The 20,003-nt window shown below is 42.2% G+C and overlaps 1 protein-coding gene across 1 annotated transcript; it reads left to right on the top strand.

Moving 5' to 3' along the window:
• Positions 1 to 928: 928 nt before the first annotated feature.
• On the top strand, positions 929 to 14,716 carry LOC116974840 (cytotoxic T-lymphocyte protein 4-like). Its single transcript, XM_033023476.1, has 4 exons — positions 929 to 1,019; positions 7,503 to 7,874; positions 11,794 to 11,882; positions 13,784 to 14,716. The coding sequence occupies exons 1-4, from the start codon at positions 956 to 958 to the stop codon at positions 13,847 to 13,849; spliced, it is 591 nt and encodes a 196-aa protein (XP_032879367.1). The 5' UTR covers positions 929 to 955; the 3' UTR covers positions 13,850 to 14,716.
• Positions 14,717 to 20,003: the final 5,287 nt, after the last annotated feature.

The following is a 20,003-nucleotide window of genomic DNA, read 5'->3' as shown; positions in this document are numbered from 1 at the left end:
TCATTGCAGTAGGGTTTTTTTTGCACTAAGTTAGATTGTATTGCAGTTTTTGAATAGATCTTCTGCTTTGACATTGTAATAATCACAGTATTTGTCATGTGTATTGTTTACCCTGTGAGCTTTATGGGAACACGGAATTTCAATGCACCATCGTGTAAATGACATAAACTAATCTAGTCTCCTTTGTGTTCCTCTTTCTCTACTCTGCTCCTTTGGATACTCCCACATTCTATTACCGCTACTGCCTATTTTTCTCTCCTGTGATATATTTTACCACATTCTCTTTCCGTGAATTTTTATTTTCGCTCTGCAGCCAACGACTATCATATTCATGCTCTCTGTCAAGATCTTTCTTTCACTCTTGTTTTACACATTGGTTCTTTCCATCTTCAAGTGTTTGTCACATACCTTCTTCCATTCTCTACCCCCCCCCCCCCCTCCAATTATCTATCAAGTATTATAAAACATTTTCTTTCTTCTGTTTCCTGTTAGTTCCTCTTGTTTTGCTATCAACTTCAGCTATTTACCAGATATTTATCTCCGTCATTATCTATAATTATTTTGTTCCTATCGCCTATCATACTGTCTTTTTGCGTGGCATTTCATATTATACCCCTTTGACTTCGAACCATGACATCCTCTTCTTCAGAACTGCTTGTTTGCATGGCTCCGGCTGCGAGTGGAGGAGCGTTGGGCATCTCATATAGATTTGGTCCAGTTCAACAGAGGAGAGCTCAGTCCAACCTCTCGACGTACCGCAGCATGTGAGTGAAGGGGTGTGTAAGTTACAAACAGAATTGTAAGCCTCAGCATCAATACTTCCTTTGCAGGCTGTAATTTCCGTAACTTGCGCGAAGCTATTTCCTTTCTGCGCATCACCTTATTAAACCATAGACTCAGCTGTATCCACTGCCATTTGAAGCAGACAGCGCCTGGGACCCTGATCTCCAGACTGATGGCGCTGCTCCGCTGCCTACTCCTGGCTTTCCTTTGGATGTGCATGACCGGGAGGCCGAGTGGTAAGAATTGCCTTCTCCTGGACACTTCGTTAGCATACCAACATAGGTATATCTAATGTCGAAAGTACCTGCGCTCCCAAGTCTAGACTGGGGAGCGGGCGGTGTGATAGAGCGGGGTAGGAAAACCTCGGGGTTATGGAGTGTGAATAACCAATTCTCCCGCTCTGCCCCATCCCCTCTGATTTCTCCCTGACAGCACAGGTACGCAGACTTAGCATTAAAATGAGAAAATGCTGGACACACTTGGCAGATCCGGCAGTATACGTGGAAAGAGAAACGGAGCTTTCACCTTAAACATTGACTCTATTTCACTCTACAGATGCGGACTGACCTGCCGAGTGTTTCCAGCATTTTCAACGTCTGCAGTTTTGTTTTGGATTTCCACGCAATGGGTCTGTCTTCCAGAAGACTAGAAGCCTGGTGCAATTAAAACCAAATAGCCTTGGATTTATTTAAGTGGTGCAGTGACTGATAAAGGAGTTCCCTAACAATTACACGGTGCACAGCAAGATCTAGAAGGTGCAGAGTCAAGCGGTGTCTGGACCATTGACTTTGTGATGCAAGTTTAAATTCAGCCATAGCACTAGGGAATTTAAATTCAAGCAATTAATGTCCCAAATGGTGCATTGCGATTATGAGTGATTGGATATAGTTTGTTTATTCTCCCGCTGGGAGGGGGGGGGGGGGGGGGGGGGATAATAGAAGTATATGAAATTATGAGGGGTATTGGGTAGATAGTAAAACTCTTCCCAATGGCTAGGTTGCCTGAGACAAGAGACGAGAGCTTGGAGGTTTAATGGGATCCAAGGAGGAATTTTTCCACACAGAAGGTGGCTGGAGCACAGAATACGCTTACTGAGTGGTGGTGCGGGCAGATACTCTCACAGAATTTAAGAAATTCCAAGTAAAGTATTAAATTACCAAGGCACGTATGGCTATGGACCCCAAAACTAGTCAGAAAAATCCATCAACTTCACATCTGCCCTTCAGCAAAGGAAATTCATAACCCCTTGTCGGTCTGGTCCACGTGTGAATCCAGACCTACCAATGTGGTCATTCCTATTCTGCCTCTGCCCTTCAGGGGTAAGTAGGGATGAACAATAAATGCCAGCATTGAAAGCAATGTCCACATTCCAGTGGATTCAACAGTTTTCTAAGAATGCCACGAACTCCAGGATTGACCTGATAATCCTTTTATGTTGAAGATAGACACAAAAAACAGGAGTAACTCAACGGGACAGGCAGCGTCTCTGGAGAGAAGGAATGGCTGACGTTTCGGGTTGAGACCAGAAAAAAAAGGTCTCAACCCGAAACTTCACCCATTCCTTCTCTCCAGAGATGCCGCCTGTCCCACTGAGTTACTCCTGCTTTTTGTGTCCATCTTCAGCTTAAATCAGCATCTGCCCTTCCTTCTTACACAATCTTTTTTGTTGTTTGTGGGATGAATGTTGGTTGGTTCCAGGAGTTCTTACACTTGGGTGAACAAACTCTTTGGTCTCATCCAGAAATATATCACCCAAAACTATAGACCGCAGGATGGATGTGGGGAAATAGTCCCCAGTTGCGAGAGAATACAGAACAGTAGATCATAAATATGAGGAAGCGCTACATTTCTTTATGTGAATGAACTTCACTAGCATGTGGTGTAATTCAGTCAAATAGTGGTGAAATGTTTGGAATCAAAGAAAAGTTATAAACCAAGAGAATGACAGGGCAGTCTAAACGGGGTTCTGCTCTACCATCTTACAGGTGGTGGTTTCTGGATCCGAAGACCCTCCGGCTGAATAGGGATTTCCCTCTGCTAAGAGGAAAGAAGTTCTTGCTCTTTGTATTGTCACATTTTATACACCTCAATTTAATCATTCCTCAGCCTCATTTGTTCTTGCTGCCATTTCCTCATAGCTAAATATTACAGTTCTGGAAGTGTCCTTATAAATCTCTTCTGTGTACTCACAATTTTTCTGTAGTGTGGTGAATGGAATATTTAAACTGTGCCCTGACAATCATTTTGTATAAAGCTATCTCTCAGATACTATTCCCGGGCACTAATGGAAAGTCTCCTGTATGTCATTTTAACCACGTTATTGATCTGTTATTTTTAAAGTTCTTTGTACATAATTTCCAAGGTTGGGACACTGACGTCATGGGTTGTGCTGCTACTGACATCCAGTGCTCTGTGCAATTTGCACATTTTTCCTGTAAACCTGTGTGCTTCCTTAGGGTGCTCTGGTTTCCTCCCACATCACAGTGATATCTTGGTTAGTAACAAGTTTTAGTTTAGTTTATTTATTGTCACGTACCGATGTACAGTGAAAAGCTTTATTGTGTGTTCTTAATTATCCACTGTAAGTTAGCTATTGGAATTGCATAATTACGACTGTAATTGCATAAAGAATGAAAGGAAAGTTGGTGGGGTTGTGGAGTTACAGGGAAATAGAAGTAGGGTTGTGGGATCAATGGAATTGCTTGCCTGGGCACTGGATTGAACTCGATGGGCTGAATACCCACCTTCCATGTAGTTATGTATAAAATCCAACTATTCTTCCATTCTTCTCAGTTTCCCATTTATTGTTCACTACTTGTCTTGTTACACCACTACAAAAATACGAGCTCACACTTCTTTGGATCAAAAGCATTAGCTCACATCGGTCTGGATTATATAAGTGTAGCTCTCACCTGTCTGGATTACATTCCATTTGCCTTCTTTCTTTCCTATTTTCCAAACCATGCCTATGCTCCTGAAGTTGAACGCTTTCCTCTTATTGTCAACCACCCTAATCAATCTTTGGCTGACAAATTATATTGTGCACTGTAATGAATATTGTTTTAAGGTCAAATATATCAACAAAAGAAAAAAATCCAACATATATTTCAAATTGGCCAGACTGGGATCAGAGTCTCAAGAAAAAAAATTAAACATTTCGGCACTGGGATGAAAATGAAGTCTAGACATTATTGTAACAAGGAAAACACTACACTCGGAGTCAATGAGAGGGACTGTGGAATAGGCAGCTATACACAGAGAAATCAGTGAATTAGTTGTATGCAACAGTGCCCATCTCCACCCCGACCTCCAATTCATGCAAGAAAGAAACATTTCTAACGATCTGTAAAATTGTTGCTGTGTTGTTTCTGAAGTAAATAAAATGCTCTGAGATGATAATACAACTTTATTTGCTGAATTAGTCAATGGATGTGCACAATCAGAAAATGTCATTGCCTCTCAGCTCAAGAAACCAGTTGTGGGCAGTCAGCACAATGTAACTGATGGAACATTTGGATATACAGTGGGCTATCATTAGACTTGAAAATTTACTTATTTTTCTCTTTCGACAGATGCTGTCTGACCTGCTGATGTCCCCAGAATGTTCTGTTTTATTTCAGATTCCATTATCTACTGTATTTGCTTTGCAGACTTTCATTCAATGTCTGCTACCGAAACCTGCCACTCATATTTTCAGTGTTGCTGACTGGCAGGTGTTGTTTTTATCTGTGGCTGATAGTCTGTGGGTGAGCTCAGTGAGTTTACAAGAAGCCAACAGCCCACTGCTATCTTCCCTCCTGTCAGAGTGTTGAGCGGCTGCTGACGGGTAAAGGTGGGAAACTAAACAGACTCTTGAGCTAGATAGGGCTCTTAAAGATAGCGGAGTCAGGGGATATGGGGAGAAGGCTGGAACAGGGTACTGATTGTGGATGATCAGCCATGATCATATTGAATGGCAGTGCTGGCTCGAAGGGCCGAATGGCCTACTCCTGCACCTATTGTCTATTGTCTTTGACTCAGTGGTAGAAATGTGATAAGCTCGTGAAAGCTGACCTGCTATCACCAGGCATTCAGTATGTGCATACTCGGCTCCCACCCAAGGTCAGGGGGCAGTGAACGGGTGTCAAACTTGTTTCCGTGGGTGGCAATCCTGCTCCTGATGCAGGTTCCAGGACAAATTTATAAAAAGACTGGCACACCAACGCCAGGTGGGTACATAAAACTGGTTCTGCGCTGCCCTGTTAATGGTGCTTTTTTTCTAACACATGGTTATACTCAGCCCATGTTCTATTTCTCTTGAGGTGTGAAGGATTTCATGAAAGCAGGGGATTTTTCCTCAATTTCATTTACTGAAAGCAGGGGATTTCTCCTCAATTTTTCTCACATAAGCAAAAAACAGATTCTTTGTTCTTATCACACTTCCACCACAGAGACAAAGAGCCTGTTGCATTTTCCAAAGCTAATGCAGTGATAACAGATGAAATGCGCCTCTGCATCCTCCCCCTTGTTCTCTCTGCGTCTTTCTACCAGGTGTTGTTTGTGGCCTATGTTTTCTCTTCTTGGTTCAATTCTGAGTGAAACTATCTGCTTTTGCTCAATGCCACACTTTCACAGTGTAGCATCTACTGTATGGAAGGAGAAACAGTTAACGTTTGTGATCAAAAACGTCTCTTCCCAATGATGCTGCCTGACTGAGCGTTTCCATTTTGTGTCCTTGTTTCAGGTTTCCCACAACTCCAGGTTTTAAGATATTTTCATTAATGGTGGGAGTAATTGTGGGCGCTGACAAAAATGTACTTATAAAAACTGTGGTTAAGATTCAAATCTGATTGTTATCTGATGTTTAGCGAGCTCTGGATAGTTCTGAAGTGCACAAACTCTTCTTTGGCCAGGTCTTGCACCTGACATTGCTGCTTGCAGCTTCTCCCCAGACCCACCCATTCTGATGGTAGTGTGAACATGTCCCCTGCTGACCTGGTCTCACTTGACTCAGAGACTCATTGTCATAGAGCTGTGCGGCATGGAAGCAGGCCTTTCGGCCCAACTTGTCCATGCTGACCAAGTTGGCATTCAGGGCTCGTCCCCTTTGTCTGCATTTGGCCCCTAACTCTCTTAACCCTTGCTATCCATATACTTGTCCAAATGTCTTTTGACATGGGAAATTTGAATGCCAGGTTATAGCTTCACTGCTGGGACATCAGTAACTCATGCTATCACAAGTCTAGAGAATAGGATTGTTAATGTTTGGGCGGTTTGATTGTTGCGGCCTGCCTGGAGAGTCTGCAGGGCTTTGCTACAGGTGCTTGCAAAGCATCACTACACTGAAGGAAAATGCCGCAAAGGGGTCTCTGGGTCTCAACAGTTTATTACAACTGCTTTTGACTTTGACTTCAAGAGCTCGAAAATATACTCTAGAGAGTCATTAAGTCATAGCATGGAAGTCAAGTAGCATGGAGACCACACTTAGACCACACCAGACCCCAACCGTTCTTTAGCTGACATAACGCTTCTTTAACTCCTCTCAAAATGTTTCTATCTTTGCCCCACCCCTGCCCCGACACCCCAGCGCAATTATTGATCTGTCAGATAGGGAAAATAATGTGGCCAAGAAGTCCCCATCCGCACTTCTCATTATTCTGTACATCTCACTTCAGCCTCCTCCGTTCCAAAAACCTACAGTCTCTCCTAGTCACCAAGATCCCCAGTCCAGGCGATATCTTCATTCTCGCCTCTGCTTCTCTCAGTATTTTCATGAAAGAAGACCCAGTACCGACATATGAAACTTTGTTGTTCACTCATGAGTTTGAGTTTAGTTTATTGTCACGTGTACTGAGGTACGGTGAAAACTTTTGTTGCGTGCTAACCAGTCAGTGGAAAGTCATTGTAACAATTGGGCCATCCACAGTGTACAGATACATGATAAAGGGAATAATGTGAATAACGTTTAGTGCAAGATAAAACCAGTAAAGTCCAATCAAAGATAGTCCGACAGTCATCAATGCGGTAGATTGTAGTGCAGGACTGCTCTCAGGTTGTGGTCAGTGCACAATGCACCACCCCAGCTGTGGGCATCCTGTAACGCTGGTTTTGCACCAGAGCATTAGCAGGTTCCCTTTTAGTACCTCTCACTCCCTCACTCCACACACTGAACTTTTTAAAGCTGACGGATTGACCAGATTTATTTAAACGGCCCAACAGGTTCAGTTCAGCCTCAAACTTTATTCCTTGCCCAGGTGGTGTTTATTAATGTTAAGAGAAAAATCAGGTGAGGTGTATAACTCTCAGCTTGTAATGTGCGTGTAAAATCATGGTCTGAACAGTTATAAACAAGTGATGTGTTAGTTACTTGCCATGGCATGTCAGGAGGCCATCCAGCCCATCAAGTCCATGCCAGCTTCCTACATATCAGTCTGTTCCTCCCCTAACTTTATCTTGCCTGTATCTTACTCTCTCACATGCCAATTGACTTTCCTTTTGATTTCTTTGGTCGCTTACATACACTAAGAGGTCATTTATAGTGGACAATTAATCAACCAGTATATTTTCGGGATGTAGAAGGAAACCAGAGCACTTGGAAAATGTGCAAACTCCACCAAAAGGCAGGATCAAACCCAGGTCACTGGCTGTGAGGCAGCAGCACGACCCATGACACCACCAGCTTGTACTGAGCATAACAAATTCATATAGTGATTGCTTATCCTTTATTTCTTTCCTTACAGTGGGACTAAATGTCTCTCAGCCTAGATGTCTGGGAGTTTCAAACATGAACGAATTTGCTCTGGAATGTGAGCATTCCACGAATGTGAGCTCCGACGATGTTGCTGAACTGGCGTTAACAATTCTTAAAGGCTTGAACAAATCTGAAGTTTGCCGTGGTGTAATATCTTCAACCGAACTATATATAACCTCCTATGGGCAACTTAATTGTCAGTTTCAACAAATACCAAATAAAATCTCCGTCATCATATCTGGACTGCACTCTTCGATGATTGATATTTATTTCTGCAAGATTGAGTTGTTATACCCGCCACCTCTTGAATCCAGTGAGGGAAGTGGGACCATCATCTATCCGAGTTCAAAGGACATGAAATGTGAGGACATTTTCTAATTAATATTGTTTTTCGGTTAAGATAGACACAAAAAGCTGGAGTAACTCAGCGGGACAGGCAACATCTCTGTAGAGAAGGAATGGCTGACTTTTCGGGTCGAGACCCTTCTTCAGACTGGTTAGGGATAAGGGAAATGAGAGATATAGACAATGATGTTGAGATAAAGAACAATGAATCAAAGATATGCAAAAAAGTAACGGACAAATGAAACTGGCCATTGTTTTTTGGCTTCCGGGCTAATCTGTGTGGTTGGCAACATGAGGCAAACCTACTGAGCAATGGAACACTTTCAATTTAACGCAATGGGCATAATTATCAAAGGGAAAGTGCAGCAGAATTAGGGAGATAGATGTCCTCCTCGGTTCAGGCAATGTCCCTAGCCATAATTTGAGGAAAATGACCCCCTTTATTGCATAGGTATATTTATCCCTTCCCCAATCTGTTGTCTCGTGGTCTTTCCACCGAGAATGCTGGTGGCAAGCTTAAAAATTAAATTGCTGCAAAATATTAATTCAATAGAACCAAATGAATGTATAAACCTTCATTTTAGGTTCCCTTCTAAGAATGACTTTTAGAATCATTCTAATCTTGTCTTGCTTAATCAGTTCTCATTATAGGAAGTTTGCAAGAGCAACAGAGGCACACGATTGAATGGATGGCCATTGCTTGGATGCTCCCTCTTGAGATGATCAGACACAATCCATTCATGCTTGATTATCCTGAGTATTTTTATTCTTAATTCTAAATAAAATATTTTGGGAGCATTGGCCACCTTAAAAAGCCCAGCGATCTTTGAACTAAATTGCGACTACAATGTTTTAGAGATCAGCGGTTAACTCTTGTGATAGTCTGCCAAATGTGGATCAATTGGTTACAGGTTGTGATCAGATATCCAATTCCAAAGGCTTGAACTCTTATATTTTCGGCTGGCTCTCATGTGTAATAATTACACTCAATTAGACGTCCTTTTGGATGAGTCATTAGAGGCCCCAGTCCTTCCTTGAAGGTGATAAGATCCTTTAGGTCAACAGTGACCAAGGAAAAGAAAAGTTCTGAACCTATACATCACCTATCCATGTCCTTCAGACATGCTGCCCGAGCCGCTAAGTTACTCCAGCACTTTGTGGGTTTTTTTGTAAACCAGCGTCTGCAGTTCCTTGTGGGTACTGGCCACAAGGTACATTTATTCCACACACAATATCTAGGTATGTTGCAAAGCGTACCTGAAGCGTCGCTGAAATTCTGTCCCAGCCCGTGTGCGCGATTTTGGCGCCGTTTAGAGGGGGGCGGGTTTAAAACGCGATTTTCTCTAGGCTGTTCAAATTGAGGATGTTCAGCCTAGTTAATTATTAACGAAAATTCGCTGGCAGATTCCGTCGCTTGAGCTATTATTAGTTTTAAGGGCTTTATCAAATTGTTATAGCAGTTTAAAAATTAACCTCTAAACCCCCGACGGCCGGCAAACGGCCAGATCTCATACAGGGGACAACAGAAGGTAGGCTGTTTATTTTTATATTAAAAAGGGCTTCTTAAGATCCCTTTATACAAAGTTTAATGTTGCGAGTAGCTAATTTTAGGCCCATTATATCCCGCAGTATTTTTCTGGGCATTTGAGGGCACAAATCTACCGCAATGTGATCGTTCTAAACCAGCGCGTTCACAGGATCCCCCTAGAAAGCTGATTTAAATGGACTTTAATTTACTGCAATTGAACACTAAATTCCTTCCATTTGGCCTATAAATTAATGTAAATGAGATTTAAAAATCATGTTTTATTGTGAATTATTTGTGAATATTATTTGGACACTTAGGCTATTTAAAAATGTTAATCATTTATTAAGAAATGGATAGATGTTTAGATCTAGTAATTGAAGTTTGAAATTAGCTACAATTGGATAACTAACTAATTATATGCTTTAATTTCAGGTCATCCAAGTAAGATTATTTTATATTTGTTTCAGAATGGTTCAATGTATGATAACTGAAAAATTCATTCAGTTCTCTTAATTTTTAAGAAGGTTATGGGCTTTTGACTGTCCACGATCACAGCTTTTTTGTTATGTCCATAGAAAATCAATAGGGAACAAGATGCTAATTTCCCAGTATGGAAATGGCCATAACTTTTTAAATACTTGAGATATGAAAGTGAATTAGGTGTCAAATTAAACTTCTTTTTATGCTTTATCTGATGGGATAAATTGCAGACTTGATTTTTAAAATCTCAAAATTTTGTAACATTGCTACAATATCACAAAGCAAATTATTTGTGAGAGTTAATCAAGTTGCTTTTTATGGGAATTTGATCTGTACAAATTGTTTCCTACACAAGTGAACTTAATTCAAACCACTTCACATAGGAGGAAATAAAGGAAGCGAGATAAAATCAATATGACAGAGAGAGAGAGAGAGAGAGAGCGAGAGAGAGAGAGAGAGAGAGAGAGAGAGAGCGAGAGAGAGAGAGAGAGAGAGAGAGAGAGAGAGAGAGAGAGAGAGAGAGAGAGAGAGAGAGAGAGAGAGAGACACAGACAGACAGACAGACAGACAGACAGACAGACAGACAGACAGACAGACAGACAGACAGACAGACAGACAGACAGACAGACAGACGACAGACAGACAGACAAGAAACTGCAGATGCTGCAATATTGTACATAGACAAAATGCTGGAGAAACTCAAGGGATCAGGCTGCACCTGTAGAAGGAATGGAAGGCTACTTTTCGGGTTGGGACCATTTTTCAGATGGGACTCTAACTTGCCTCTCAATGAAGTAATGCTCCTTCTGCATCACAATTCCATTTAACATTTTTATCCCAAAACACTCCAATGTCCACAAATCTCAGTCTGTAAAATATATTTGTCCCAGTATCCATAGTCAGTTATAAACAAGTTCCCTATTTACTCTAACTATCATCTGAGAATGGTGTTTCCCAATCCTATTTCTGAACTGCTTAGTTCCAATAGTAAAGTTGTTTCTTTTTGCTCTGGGGAATTTTATTCCTGAAGGTAGCGATTTACCTCTCTCTGCTAAATGAATTCCCTGATTGTCTTTGTTAATTCAGTAGGAATACTGCACACTTTGAGGACAACTCTGGCATTTCTCATGTAGATAGGGTGGTAAAGAAAGCTTTTGGTGTGCTGGCCTTTATAAATCAGAGCATTGAGTATAGAAGTTGGGATGTAATGTTAAAATTGTACAAGGCATTGGTGAGGCCAATTCTGGAGTATGGTGTACAATTTTGGTCGCCTAATTATAGGAAGGATGTCAACAAAATAGAGAGAGTACAGAGGAGATTTACTAGAATGTTGCCTGGGTTTCAGCAACTAAGTTACAGAGAAAGGTTGAACAAGTTAGGGCTTTATTCTTTGGAGCGCAGAAGGTTAAGGGGGGACTTGATAGAGGTTTTTAAAATGATGAGAGGGATAGACAGAGTTGACGTGGAAAAGCTTTTCCCACTGAGAGTAGGGAAGATTCAAACAAGGGGACATGACTTGAGAATTAAGGGACTGAAGTTTAGGGGTAACATGAGGGGGAACTTCTTTACTCAGAGAGTGGTAGCTGTGTGGAATGAGCTTCCAGTGAAGGTGGTGGAGGCAGGTTCGTTTTTATCATTTAAAAATAAATTGGATAGTTATATGGATGGGAAAGGAATGGAGGGTTATGGTCTGAGCGCAGGTATATGGGACTAGGGGAGATTATGTGTTCGGCACGGACTAGAAGGGTCGAGATGGCCTGTTTCCGTGCTGTAATTGTTATATGGTTATATGGTTATATGGTTATTTGTCAGGCACTTGGCCTTAAGAGGGAATGCTGAAGCAAGGACCAGTCGCCTTGCCTTCAAACTGCTGGGATGATAAACTATCATCATGTTTTATAATCCATGAATTTTTCTTGTGTTTCAGGTTCTCGGTTTTCATTCTTACTGATCATGGGAATTTTAACCCCAGTGCTTATATTGTGCATGATCAACATAATCTTTCTGACCACTAAAGTAAGTAACAAAGCAAACTTTACTGTGATCACTGGCATAAGCAGAGATGAACTGAGACAGGACTTTTACCAGGAATCGACACCCTACAGCTTCAAACGTGAGAACAGAAAATCACGAGATACTTATCAGTTCAAGCAGCAACTGCAAATAGAGAAACAGAATATCAATGCTAAGTATTGTCGGATTCTCAGTGGAGCAAATTGTACGTTGCTTCAATTCCATGCTGTCTATAAACTGTGGTAGAGGATACCCAGCGTCAGCCTCTGGAACTCTTCATCAGTGTGCTGTTCCAGCATTAATCTCTGAAACTCTTTACCATGTTCTCACCCAGTATTGAACACTACACCCCTGGCCTCCTTTCCTGGGATGGATTTGTGAACCCACAATCAACATGATTTCAAGAGAGAGATTTAGCTCTTAAGGTTTCAAGAGAGAGTTAGATTTAGCTCTTAGGGCTAAGGGCTAAAGGAATCAAGGGATATGGGGAAAAAGAAGCAACAGGGAACTGATTTTAGATGATTAGCCATGATCATATTGAATGGCAGTGCTGGCTCGAAGGGCCAAATGACCTTGTTTCTATGAACATGTTTCTATGTTTCTAACCGTTCCTGGATTCTTTTTATTTGGTTAAAACATGACTTTCTACGTTAACAGTGTCAGAAGGTTTGATTATTGTTAGCAGGGGGTTTAATTATTTGTGAAAATAGTAGTCTGGAGTTGGCCTGTTTCCAGTCCTATGAGATTCTACAATTGCATCCTTCCCATTAGAATTCCTATGCCAACCTTATCCATCCCCATTTGACAGATATTGGACACTGCCATCAATTTAGACCGGCACATGCCAAATGTGTACACGCAGGAAATTTTAAAGTCTTTTGCCTGTAATTACCTACAGCTGTTATTCCCCACTTCCCTGCGTTTTTTATCCCGGTGATGCTTTGGTTAGGAACCAATCTCCTGTGTAATTATTTCTCCATCCTCTGAAGGGTGGAGGCCAAAGATTGAGGTTATCATTGGCCAAGCTACTCCTCCATCAACCCCTTGCCCCTTCACAGACGAAGATCAGTAATGCCACTTACAGACCATTTCCCAGATTTTCCCACGGTGCTCAACCCCACCCACCCATAGAGATGGCAACAAAGTTGATAGTCAGTGGTAAGAGGAAAGAAATGGGGTGAAAGGGTAATGCACTGAGGAGAGAGATTTCTCTCCCCTTTTCCCAAGTCCTTACTGGAAACATCTGCCTTATTGGTGAAGGTGCCATTTTACAAAGATTAACATAATTGTGGATTTGTTTCACTCACCATGCCTGATGTAAACCCTCTACACCAGTTAACATTTGGCAACACAAACCCATTGTCTTCACCCCTGATCAGCAACAGTTTTCTCATTCTGATTCCTTCCCTTGCCCTGCATGTCTGGTTGCCTGGACTCAGGAATCTAATCAACCATGTTATCTCAACTCTTGTTTCTGCCTCCGTTAAACTGCCCAACATAACAATTGCCCCAATCCTCAGGAAACAACTTCCATTTTCCATTACCACCAGACGCAACTATTGCAGTGTTTTCCATCTGCCTTTACATCTTGAATTTATCCAAATTACTGCTGCTTGAATCAAGACCCATTCACCAAGTGTTTCTCTGATTTCTGGCTCCTAGTCAAATAATATCTTGATTTAGGATTCATTTTGATGAATCACTTTTCTCCACCACTTGTAGGGTTCTCTGCAACAAGATCTTTAATTATGTTCCTACATACACCCCCTATTTACTTTGCCCCCTACCCCGATGAGATTGTCCCCCTCATCTGAAGACGATGCAATAACAAAGATTAATGTTTTTCTTGAACTACATACTGGATGTATTTTAATAATAATTTTGTAAATGTCTCTATTTTGCAGAGCAAAATGAAGACTGCCAATGTGAATCCTGTGTATGAGCATATGGCGCCCACCAGAGGGAGGTAGGCAGCACAGAGTGGATATCAGAACAACCAAGAATCTTTTGTGCAGCTACTGAATAAAGCAATAGCGATGAATAGGAGAAATATGTGCGTGCTGTTACATTTCACCAAGATGAAGCTTTGATATGTTAAGATATGGGCTGCAGTCTACCCATCATAGTTTAAACAGAATCAAGCAAGAAATGAAATAAGATGTAAATAATTTTCAACTATATTATTTTAGTTCAGAATTCAGAAAATAGGATGACACCGACAAAATGATGATGAAAGCTAATGAAGAAGCAGTATAACGCTATACATTCCCTGCCATTTCAGTACAACTTGCAGTTCAGAAATTACCACCCTTGACCAATCTGGAATTTGCCCAACCTAATTCCCACTCTGAATTTATCTATAAATCCTTCCCATGATTTGGTGCCTTCAGGGATTGACTGGGGGACTATGAGATATATCACGGAAGAGCTAGCACTTCACTACAGGCTGATCTTTGTGTGAGTGATGCTGTATGTACACAGCAGAGTGTGGAGGCACGTAAACAGTTCACCAAGATTACCAAGCTATAGACTACAATCCATGCCATGGGGCTGCTATTGCTCAGGATACAAATGCTGCTTTGTTTAGGTGGCAGGGGACGTGGTGGGGGGGGGGGGGGGGTTAATAGCAAGAGGAGGCTTTTATATTACTTATATATCTATTGCATAACATGGGCTGTTTGTTAAGGGTGACTATGCTTAATGTCCTTCTATGTGTATTTAAAGGTCACACTCCATGATTTGTACAGAGGACAGTTTTGTGATTGTAAGTAATGATGCTGCCTGACCTTCAAATGTTCCCAGCATTATGTTTTTACTTGTATTTATAAAGTCTTCTGTATCAAGTTCCAAGATGTTCTCTATTTAAAAAAATAATTTTCAATAAAATGGTGCAGATTGTTATTTGGAGACTGTGTTATTGCCGTGCTGGTTTGGTAAGCTTCACATAAGCATGCTGATCTTACTTAGCTGAAATCAGGTATAACTTTAAATTTAATTTTCTAAATTTGAGAGTAAGATCTGGTGCGGGCAGAGACCAGTTACAACCAGGCCCAAGTTGTATTTTTCATTATAACTTTCAAATCATCAAAAGATTTACCAATAAATGTCAGACCCCTGAATCATTTTGAGAGATCTTTGTGAGATCAAGCAATAATCAGAGTAAGAACCTGCAATGTTCTCCAGTGACAGAAGCTCTGGCAACCAGAGTGAGGTGAGAAATGTTGTCTGAATCACAGCTGAGTCAAAGGTCACATTGTAGTAGTCTGGGAAAAATAAATTGAGAACATAGAACAGTACTGTATAGGAATAGGCCCTTTGGTCCACACTGTCCATGCTGAACACAATGACCAGTTAAACTAATATCCTCTGTCTGCAAGTGACCCATATCTCTCCATTCCCCACATATCCATGAAGTTAGGATTAGCCAAAGTTAAGAGTAACTTTGGCAACAGCCAGAACCAAACTAAACATTTACACTGAACCTCCAGCTGACGGGAGACAGAGAGTTAAGGTACTGACTCTGGTTCTCATAGTTGCCTAGCCTAAAAACTGGAACAAGAGGAAGCATTTTAGCCCTTTGTATCTGTACCAATTAGACTGTGACTGATCTGTTTCAACTTTGGTTTTGTAACTTTTGATATGGCTGCTTAACCTGACAAAGGGTCTTTCACCTGAAACATTGACTGTTTCTCTTCCCACAGATGCAGCTTGACCTAATATTTCCCTCATTTTCTGTTTTTGTTTAACCAATCAGTCCTGTTTCAAAACTTTCAAATTTGGGCACAAAATAGGGCAGAACAGTGGCACAGCTGGTAGAGCTAACACCTCTCAGCACCAGACCCGGATTCACTCCTGACCTCAGGTGCTGTCCAGGCACCCAGATTCAATCCTGATCTCATGTGCTGTCTGTAGAGTTTACACACTCACCCAGTGACCATGTGGGCCTCCTCCCACACCCCAAAGATGTGCAGGTTTATAGGTTACTTGCCCCGAGTGTCTAGGTAGTGGGATAACATAGAAGTAGTGTGAGCGGATGATCAATGATCTGCATGGGCTCAGTGGGCCGAAGGGCTTGTTTCCATGTTGCACTTTTTCAATCAATCAAAATATTTCAAGAAGAAAGCATTCCAGGTTTCCAAAACCCAAGGATGTGACGTTTTGTTTCCCATACTTGATGACAAAACTGAAACAGAGTCAAGCGAAACAATTCCCCCTCAAAGCGTTGATTTCAAAGCAAAATGACGCTTCTGACTACTTTGTCAGATTAACCTCATAATAGGCACTGCTACCAGCAACAGAAGCAGGAAGGAGAGCAGGCTTCTGGTGATCTTTTCTGAAAAAGATTTAAATGGTTCCCCTTTGCTAATCTACATTTAGATCAAACAGATGGCGCCATGTCATTGTTCTTGTTTTCAGGTTTCACAAAAACGCATGTATTTTGCCACCGCAATATGATGTTCTGGTCCAATGAATCTCTGGTGAACCGATGAACAGCATTTAGTTTGGCTCAGTGATCCACCTGCTCCAGGCAAGAGAATTGAAGGGGGCCACAGATTTCCCAGGTCTGACAAACCATTACAAGCATGTTAGTTTGAGTGTCGCGATCAGTGCGGTAAATCTACAGTAAACTCCAATCAGTGGAAAGAAGGTTGTGGGGTGTGCTATAAATGACAGCAATTTACTCCACAAATGTACTATCATGCAGATGAGGAATGTTAACCACTTTGAACAGTAAATGGGCCTGTCCCACAGGCGATTTTTCAGGCGATTGCCGGCGGCTGTCAGGTTGCCGGCAGTCGCCTGAAAAACCGCCAACTGGAACGGCGACTGTCAGAGTAGAGCGCGCGCGTGCGCGCGCACGCACACACACACACACACACACACACACACACACACACACACACACACACACACACACACACACACACACTCACACACACACACACACACACACACACACACACACACACACACACACCGCTTCCATCACCAGCCCATTATGCAGGTGGGGAACAGGGCAAGCGGGGGGAGCGCTGTCTGAGTGAAATTCACACGGTGCAAAACCAATGTGATACAGACACACACCACGATGAACAGGAAGGTTGGCGCTGTAGTTAAGATGGCTAAAGCACAGTGTATGGTAAGCCCTTTAAAAGAGGGGGTAGAAAGGGGGGAGAAGGAGGGAGAAGGAGTGGAAACAACTTTTAAGAAGCCAGAGATACACGGCTGTGAAGCTCGGCGGACATTTAACATTACCAGTCGGTTATCCTTGGTTCTGTAAACTACTGTTGACGTTTTTTTTCCCCAATGAGCCAATGAAATCCACTGGTCAGCACCGGCTACAACCTACGAGAACCTTTGACCTCCTGGCAACCCACTATGACCTCCTGACGACCCACCTACGGCATGAGAATTCTCGCTACTCTCCATGGCGGCTTCATTCTGGTCGCTGCTAATTTTTCAACATGTTGAAATATTCGCAGCGACCATAATGAGGCCACGACTAGTTCCCAGAATGCGGGAACTCCTCACGACCATGAAGGTGAATCCCCGGCAACCGCCCGCAAACGTGTGGCGACCATGTGGCGACCATGTGGCGACTGCATATTCTCCTGCAGTCGCCTAAAAACTCGCCTAAGTGGGACAGGCCCATTAGTTTTCCATGACATGGGTGAATGTGAACTAGTAATAGTGGGAAAAGGGCAGAGCAGAGGCACAGCTAGTTGTGCTGTTACTTCACTACTCTAGTGACCAGGGTTCAATACAGTGAGTGAGTGAATGAGTACGTGTAAACGTGGCAAACAGAGTTCAGCATGGGAAGATGAGAGTTCATGAAAGTGTGAGTTTGATGGGAAGAATCAAAAGGCAAATTATTATTCTGAGATTGTAAAAGAGTGCAGAGGGTTCTAACTGTATTTATGCATGAATCGTGAAAAGTTAGCAGGCAAGGTGCAGCAGGTAGTTAAGAAGCCGATTGGCACGTTGGCCTTTATATCAAAGGGGCTGGGAGTTTAGAAGTAGGGATGTTTTGTTACAATGGTACACGGTGTTGGGGAAGCCATGCCTGGAATATGGCAGTACCAAAGAAAGGATGTTATAGCATTGGAGGAGCCCAAAGGATGTGAATTCCTAGAATGAGAAGATTTTCCTATCAATAGACGGGTGGCAATTGTATTCTTTTTAGAGTGAGATGTGATCTTATTAAAGCTCTGAAGTGGACGTTACAGAGTAGATGTGGAGATATTTTCATGAGTGAAAGGGTTTCAGACAAAGGGATATAAATACAAGATAAGCTTCCAGGTATATAAAATCAAGGTATGTCAAATTATTTTTCATTGAGACGGTAGTAATGAATCTCTAGAATTTTCTACCTCAGAACGTTACGTAAGTTAACTAATTAAAAGTCCTTAAGTTTAGTTTGGTTTATTGTCACGTGTACCGAGGTACAGTTGTTGCATGCTAACCAGTCAGCGGAAAGACAATACATGATTACCATCGAGTCATTCACACTGTACAGATACATGATAAGGGAATAAAGTTTAGTGAAGAAGATCATTGTTAAAGGAAGAAATATTGCTGTAGGAGTAGAGATTTGAAAGTGTGGAGCGATTGTAATGTGTGATTGCAGATCCACTTCTGTGACTAACACACAAAGAGTCGCCTGGGTTTGGCGCCATCTTGGATCCAAAGATAATTTTTTGAAAGATGTGAGTTTTGAGGGTTACATGGATTTGTCACAGTGGAAGAGTTGAGGCCCGATCAGCCATAATCATATTGAATGCTGGGACAGGCTTGAGGGGCCAGGTGGTGAACTCCTGCTCCCATTGTCATGCTTTTGTGATCTCTGGTGCTATCTGTGTTGTAATTATGCAAAATATTGGTTTGATTATTCTTCAACTATACATTATGTATAGTTAGGGTTGCCAACTTTCTCACTCCCAAATAAGGGACAGAAAGTCAAAATAAGGGACAATTTTCCGACGGCAATTGATTGACCGACTCGGCCGTGGCTGGGTGAATGATGAGTTGGCCCGCATGCTGGACTGCACACAAAGCCCAACCGGCAGGCCAGCGGAGGAGTTTTGGTTCAGCACCCCATCCAACTCATGAACCAATGATCGGCCATGAGAAGGAGGGGTGGTGGTGTCGGTGGTAAGCGAATGTCCAAAGGTCGGGCAGCTGACCGGGCTGCCAACCGACGGGACCACGGGCGAGGTGCTGCTGCACTCCATGGGCTGCACTACATCCGGATGGGTGAGGCGGGGCCGGACACAGTGCTCTGACCTGACAGTCCCCTCGACCCGAATAGTAGCAGTCAAATACGGGACAAGGGCGGTCCCGTATGGGACAAACCAATTTAGCCCAATATATGGGCTGTCCCGGCTAATACGGGACAGTTGGCAACCCTACGTATAGTTCTGGTTGCCACACCACAGGAAGGATGTGGCAGCAATTGAAAAGGTGCAGGAGAGATTCGACAGGATGTAGCCTGGGGTGGAAGGGCTGTAGTTACAAAGAGACATTGGATAGGCTGGGTTTATTCTCACCAGAACATGGGAGATTGGACAGGAAATGGTCATTAATATCAATTACTATAGGACAGAGGGAAGAAATTGTGATGATTAACAATTTGAAGGGAGTAATGTTAAGACCACAGGAGGTGGATAGAATAGAAACCAACAGCGGCAATTAAATGGATGGCCCCCAATCAATGGGAAAGACGTTCACTGCATCCCGCCATCACTTATACTGCTACTTCCCACTTGACATGGAAAATTGATTAAACAAAGGAATGTATTATTTTAAAGAGCAGAGAGTTGCTTTTCCAAGCAATGATGAGCCGGCAGAATTGAACTGTGGTGAAGAGCAGGATGAGAAGGTGGAAACCGTGGATTGAGAGCAAATCCAAAAGTTTATACAAAATTACATTTCATCAGATCAGAGGCTACAGAGGTACAGTAATGAAGAGCATTAAGAATATATATTGGTCAAAGGTGAAAGAGTTACATTTCAAATGAGATATACAATACAATACAATACAATACAATACAATACAATACAATTCAATTTATTGTCATTTGGACCCCTTGAGGTCCAAACGAAATGCCGTTTATGCAGCCATAC

Source organism: Amblyraja radiata, chromosome 7 (genome assembly GCF_010909765.2).
Source record: "Amblyraja radiata isolate CabotCenter1 chromosome 7, sAmbRad1.1.pri, whole genome shotgun sequence".
Lineage (NCBI taxonomy): Eukaryota > Metazoa > Chordata > Chondrichthyes > Rajiformes > Rajidae > Amblyraja > Amblyraja radiata.
Note: the sequence above shows the minus strand (reverse complement) of the source record. Positions and strands in the feature narration are given on the sequence as shown.